The following is a 6,605-nucleotide window of genomic DNA, read 5'->3' as shown; positions in this document are numbered from 1 at the left end:
CAATCACATTAGTGCCCACAGGCGAAAGCGGTGGATGCTGGGTCTACTCTTATATGCATGTCTATGGGCTGGAGGGGGGGAAAAAGCCTAGTAAAAACTGTGGTTGACAAGGAGTTTAAAGATAGTTCACAATTATCTATATGCAAAGATATGTTTACACATGCAAACAACTGTGGTTGATGTGTTGCTGACTCAGATTTAGCATCGCTACAAAGTATTGAAAAAGTTTTCATATCTTTGTTGATACAATTAAAAAACTAACAAATGGAGATTTAATTCAAAAAGGCTGTTTCAGGTTTTAAGACCATATAGTCAAAAAATAAAGTCTGAGGAATATTTGGCAAATGTAAAAATGGCAAACTTGCTTAATTGCCAAAGGAAGGTCTTTCACATCAATGTACAGCTGTGGTCCCGCTCCAAATCTACTACTTGGAAACCAACAATTTTGCATCAGGGTTGCTTTTCTTTTAAATGTAACATCTGTTAATGCAGAAGGAAAACCAAATATATGTCAAAATACCACACTGAACTCACTTCTTGTACATAAACACATTTTATTCAGCCTGATAGAGGATACACACAGAAAAAAAAACTAAGAGAAATACTTCCCTTTGTGAAGCTAATGATATGACCATTTTAATCAGCTTCAAATCCCCACTTGACAGCTTTCAACATTAGCTGCCGTAGGCTGCGAGGAAAAAGCATAATCACATGCTACAACTGACCTGAGGCGTGTTTTTCAATCTTTCTTCAAAAAAAAAAAAACAATACAGAACACAAAACATACCCCCCCCCCCCCCAACAGTTATGATGTTTAAACACTAAATGATAAGGAATGTTACTTTGGAAATGCAGATGAAAAGAAAACTTCTCTGCAAAAACAGAAAACAAGATAAGAGATGGAATTTTCAAAATAAAACCATTCCCGGGAACGCTGTTCCCAGGTTGCTACTATGTACGAGGCAATAACAAAAAGAACTTTGCAGCACATCAGCACTGTATCTCCTGGAATAACAAACTCACAGCTGTGATTCAGTCTCATCACCCTCAGACAAAAAAAATAAAATAAAAAATTGAACAGAAATTAGAACCGTGATAATCAAGGTTACAGATGGTATGTTAAGATTTACAGTGCCTACAGATCAGATATTAGGACTGAGTCAAAGACACAAAGCAAGGACTTGTGAAGAAAAAGAAGGGGAGGATCTTAACATTTAACTAGTGTTAGTCTTTTTTTAACTTGCAAATTTCACAAAGTGCAGTTTTTTGTATTTACATTACATCATGACCAATTTCAGAAATTGTTCATTTTGTATTATATAACAATGAAAAAGGGTTAATTCCACAAAATACCAACAAAGATGTCACCAACAACCCTTCCCCACTCACTCATCTGTTATCCAAATTAAAAGTACAAAAAAAGTAAAAAAGAAAAAACAAACAAAAAAAACATTAAATTCATGCTTTTATGACGCCCATCATTTGTTTGAAACTTGATCAAAGCCTCCATTGCGGCTCTTTTGAATCTCTTACAGTAAACTGCCTACTGTCAGCGTGCGTTTATAGTTAAAATATATATTAATCTATCATTAAATAGAATGCCTCTTGCACAGTCTTGCATGCACTGAAGAGCATTTGGGGCAAGCTGTACAAGAGAGAAAGGCGTGTGGACGGACAAGCCCAGGCTGTAGGCGCCACCAACTCTTTCTCCACCTGGTAAATGCTTTCAGCCCAACATTTCTTGCAGCCAAGTCAGTCCAAAATATGATTCCCCAGTGTGTTTTTTTTTTTCGTTTGAGCTTCTGTTTATGTTAGTGAATGAAAGTATCTGTGTGTGCTAAGTGTGGGCCTGGACTCAGTTTTCACAGTGCTGCTGATCTGCAGATCACTGAAGTTTTGTTCCCAGCTTTCGTTGTCTGTTCCTGAAAGTACAGAAAATAAATACATTTGAATTTGGCAGATGTAGTGTAGCAAGATTTCACGGGGACAGAATCTTACCTAGCCTCTGATCTGGTCACTGTATACTCAAACCATAAGATATTGGGAATCAAACTTGTGTCTCGAACCAGGAAGTACTCTGATATGGGCCTGTTGAACAAATTGGTACAATGAAAATCAAAAGACATTACATTTCCAAAAGCTTGATATCATGGGGAAGAGTTATTTACTCACCATGCAGCAATTTTGGGGAACAGAGGTGTTAACACCTCCTGTGTGAAAAAGAACCAGATGATGGCCATCGTACTGCCGGCCACAGCCCCATAGAAAACCTGACTCCAGGTGTGATACAACAGATAGACCCTGAAATAAGAGACATGGCAAAAGGAGTTCAATAAATAATCATAAAAATAAATAAATAGGTAAATTACATTATATCTAAACTTATTTTCCAACAGCTAATTAATCCTTTCTGCTATATAAGAGGTTGTTTTTGGCTTTTGAAAACATCCTCCTATGATATTAATACCTTAACTGTTGAATGGATCAAGAAAATGTATTTACAATGAGACTTCAAAACTGCTAGAATATCAAAACAGTAATTCTGTCACTTTTAAGATCATACATGTGTCATAAAATATATTTTATGTGGGAGCACATGCCTTACTATAACACTGATTCAGTATCAAAATATCTCTTTTCAGCTCTACAAAACTCAACTAGTTTTAGGCAGATTTATAGAAATATAGTTACTCTGAAGGTAAAAAAAACATTGAAAAAAATTTAACATTGTGAAAAATAAACAAAAAAAAAATCATGACACAGAGGTACTAAAAAAAAAAAAATTCCAAAACTATTCCTCAATTTAAATCCTCCATTTAGAGCTGGTATACCACTAAAAATTATTTCTCGAGTTAATCTATGAAGCATAAAAACAAGGGATCCATTTAGCTTTCTACCACATTGTCACTGCACAGCCCACACGGTTGCTCATTTTTGGCTGCACATGAACATCTGCCAAATCCGTCCTTGGGGAAATGATGAAATCTATGTCAGTGAACGGTCTCAGCAGATCTAAAAGCTGAATAATATGCATCTAGGCTTCCATTTTTAAACCAATCAAAGCATCTGCTTTTAACTAACAATAATTAAAACAATAAATAGCATCTATATTAAAAGCATCTATATTACAGTTGCATTTCAGAACACCTTTCTGATTTCAGGAAAAGATGGGATGACATGCTAACCTGCTGTATGAGACGGATGAGGCCAGGCCCAGCAGGATGATGGACAAGACGTGCCTCCACAGCAGATCCACACATCGAGCATTATTTGTCTGATGCATTCTGTAAATGATCAGCAGAGATCACACAGTGTTCCTCATGTAAAAAAAATAACTGATTCCAAAGACTTTATTGTGCTTCATATAATGGCATATATTCTTTAGAGTGTAAAAACAACAAAGAAAAAGAAATTGAAGGTAAAAAAAAAAAAGTAACTGTGTTGACTATTGATTTTAGCAGGTTATTCTGCTCCTAAAAGTTTCATAACTCAACCTTTAACCTCCAGTAAAAATGCTGGGGGAAAAAACTCACCTTAAATAAAGAAAAAGAAAGAAGTAAACAACAAAGAACCAGATAAGCTGGGAATGGTTCGAAGGCATGCCGTACTCAGCATACACAGTTGTGTGGGAGCCTACAGAGAAAAAAAAAAGAAAAACAAGCTCAATAATCTAACAATTGACATTTGCGTCACAAAGGTCCTTCAACATAGTGTGGCAGAAAATATATCCAATTTGGATTTTAAGTTTTGTGCTATAGACCATAAAACAAAATACTAGGTTTAAAAGTTTGTATTTGTTTGTAACTATAGACATAAGCAAACATCTTACTTGTAACATGTAAATAAGATTGTAGCAAATCGCAGTTAAAACAGTTAATATGATTCAAAACTTCTAAAAAAAAATTTGGGGGTTCTTTATAAGACCCCCAAAAAACAAAAAAATTGTATTTTTTTTTTTAGGCTTTGAGGCAGGAATGCCCCAACACCAACTAAAGAGAAGAGTAGTGTGAAAACTTGTATAAAAGTTAGAAAGGGACGGATTCTTTCGCAGATTATATGAAAAGTTGTATTTTTAGTTTTCAGCAGTGGAATTTGAAAAGGGAACTGGCTGGGGATTAAGAGTAAAAGGACGCCATCGGTAAACTTTAGATGGCATTCTAATCAAATGAGGTACTGAAAAAGTAAATATATTAGAGCTAAACCATAAACAAGTAAACTAGATCCTGTTAAGAGTTATAGTTTTATACTGTCTAGCAAAAAAAAACAACATGCTCAAGTTAATTTCCTTTGAAAACTGTCATATTTTGTCACATTACAGCCACCAGCTGATAAAATATGTTCATATGGAGAGGAAATCCTATATGCTTTTCAAAACCCATTTTAAATCTGAAACAAATGTGACAACCTACTTTACACCGATGTTCCATAATAATAGTTTTGCATCCAACTAACTTCAGACGTAAACCAATCAGTTAAAAGAGCGCACTTTGAAAATGTAAGTACAACATTCTATGAAGAGGTTTGCTGCAGAATGGCATCACAGTGGCATCATCAGGCTGATTAGATTGGATGGGAAGAAGCAAGAAGCTAAATACAGGACGATCCTGTTAGACATGTTAAGAACCTGGGGCAGAGGTTTTCCTTTTTGCAGGACAGTGACTGTAAACACACAGTTACAATAGCCAGATATAGATCAAGGTGGTGTGTTAGAATGTCCCAGTCAAAGTCCACACCGAAAACCAACAGATAATCAATGTAAAATCATGAAGAGTGATGTTTCCAGGCACAATTCCCATCCAAACTGTGCAACTTTTTTGTTCTTTTTAAATAACACAAAAACTGGTTTTGTATTACACTTAAGATAGGATTTTGTAAGAATTTGTCTTCTTTCACTTCAGATATTCACCATCGCTATAGTTTTTGACTAGAAAAACTACAAAAAAAGCCCAAGACATAAATCCTTATCCAAGAATACCATATTCTAATAGTATCAATACAATAACTCAAGATTCAGTGTCATGTTTGAATTCATTGTTAATTGAACACATTCCAAACAATTACATCCGACTTGTATGTCTGACATAATATTTTCCCCGGTCTTGCAAATTAATTAAACCAAAGAACTTGTTCTCTCACCTGCACAAGGGCGCGGCTCTCTAAGAATGTGCTTGAGCAGCCAGTTCACTCCTTCATTTAGGAGCACTCCAGTGAAGAATGAGATCTAGAAAAGGAGACAAAAAAAAGAAAAATATATGAAGGTTCACAGATGCTTCTTAAAATATCTGCTCAGATATCAAAGAGGACTTTCTCATGAACACTACTCACTGTGTGCAGTTCCCGTTTAAACACTATGAGTGTGACAAAGCCCACAAGAATAGCTACGGGAAGGAGACTAATGTAGGCCAGCAGTTTTCCCGTGAGATCCCCTGAAACATAAAAAGAACTTATGTTGAAGACAATTAAAAACAATCCTAACCTTCATCAGCAGAACCAGAAACTGGATGGCAAACAAAGACACAGAGCAAAAAAAAAAAAAAAAAACTCATAAACGTTGGCTGTTGAACAAGCCAGCACAGCAAATATTATAAGTTGATAATTCAGGTGAAGTGTGGCTGTTGGAGCTTTTAACACAAGGCCATTGAGCTTTATACGTTAGCACCAGTCTTGGTAATAATCTTATACATGGGAATAAGTTCATAGCAAAACTCTACGTTATGCGCTAAAATAATAAGCATTGCAGTACTGTCACATGTTTATAACAAGACATTTGTCATATATATATATATATATTATTTTATGAGGGGGACTGCAAAGCTCATGTAGAAACAGCTAGCTAGCAGGCTAGCCGTCATTGTGAACGCTGTTACAAACTGCGCATGCGGAACTGTCTCACAATTTGGCAGCCCACTGCGTGCAATGTGTTGCTCAATGGCTCACTATTTGGCAGCCACTAACGTCTGTGTCCATTCAGTACCAATCATACCCGTTCACAGTGCTTTGGATATTTTCAACCGCGACGAACGGTTAACAGCGTTACAGTCGGTACGCAAACATTACAGAGTTTTACATACCCTCGGGAAACTCTACGTGTGTCACTGATATGGCCTGCCATCGAGGTGGTGCCGAGCACTGCTCTTCCAACGCCATCTTACCCGGACACAACCGGGGCAGCTCGGTGCCACGCCCCCAAAACGATTCCAGCCACTGAGGGATCGTGTTGTTTATTCAAAGAGACCCCGGCAGCAGAGGAGCCGTCCAATCAGAGCCGCGCTCTCTTTAAGAGAGATTCTGTCCATAGAGGAGAATTATTGAATGAAAATAAGTGATAAAAAAATATATAAAACTATAACAAACATATAAATAAGAATCCACTTATAATCGAAGCAACTAGATGCCCTCATTCATTGTCATATAAATAATTTTAGGACATATTTTTTGAAGGTAGAAATATTATTTTTTGTTCCACTAGTGAAAAAAACAAAGGTGGGTCAGTTGCAAAGCAAGTAAGCAAATAATATCAAAAGAACACAATTCTTACTCTTACAGCTAAGTTAAACTGCATATCATAAAAGAAAAATGATCTCAGAAAAGAGAAAAACACAATG

At 36.2% G+C, this 6,605-nt stretch overlaps 1 protein-coding gene across 1 annotated transcript; it reads right to left on the bottom strand.

Annotated features, from left to right (window-relative positions):
• Positions 1 to 537: 537 nt before the first annotated feature.
• On the bottom strand, positions 538 to 6,212 carry dolpp1 (dolichyldiphosphatase 1). Its single transcript, XM_038275077.1, has 8 exons — positions 6,072 to 6,212; positions 5,326 to 5,426; positions 5,137 to 5,221; positions 3,534 to 3,633; positions 3,186 to 3,284; positions 2,173 to 2,301; positions 1,999 to 2,088; positions 538 to 1,922 (listed from the first exon to the last, which is right to left on the bottom strand). Exons 1-8 carry the CDS (start codon positions 6,145 to 6,147, stop codon positions 1,886 to 1,888), a joined length of 717 nt encoding a protein of 238 aa, XP_038131005.1. The 5' UTR covers positions 6,148 to 6,212; the 3' UTR covers positions 538 to 1,885.
• Positions 6,213 to 6,605: the final 393 nt, after the last annotated feature.

The sequence above is a fragment of the Cyprinodon tularosa genome, unplaced genomic scaffold, assembly GCF_016077235.1.
Source record: "Cyprinodon tularosa strain WSP-4 unplaced genomic scaffold, ASM1607723v1 ctg94, whole genome shotgun sequence".
In the NCBI taxonomy this organism is placed as follows: Eukaryota; Metazoa; Chordata; class Actinopteri; order Cyprinodontiformes; family Cyprinodontidae; genus Cyprinodon; species Cyprinodon tularosa.
The sequence above is the reverse complement of the archived record's forward strand: the minus strand, read 5'-3'. Positions and strand labels throughout refer to the sequence as shown.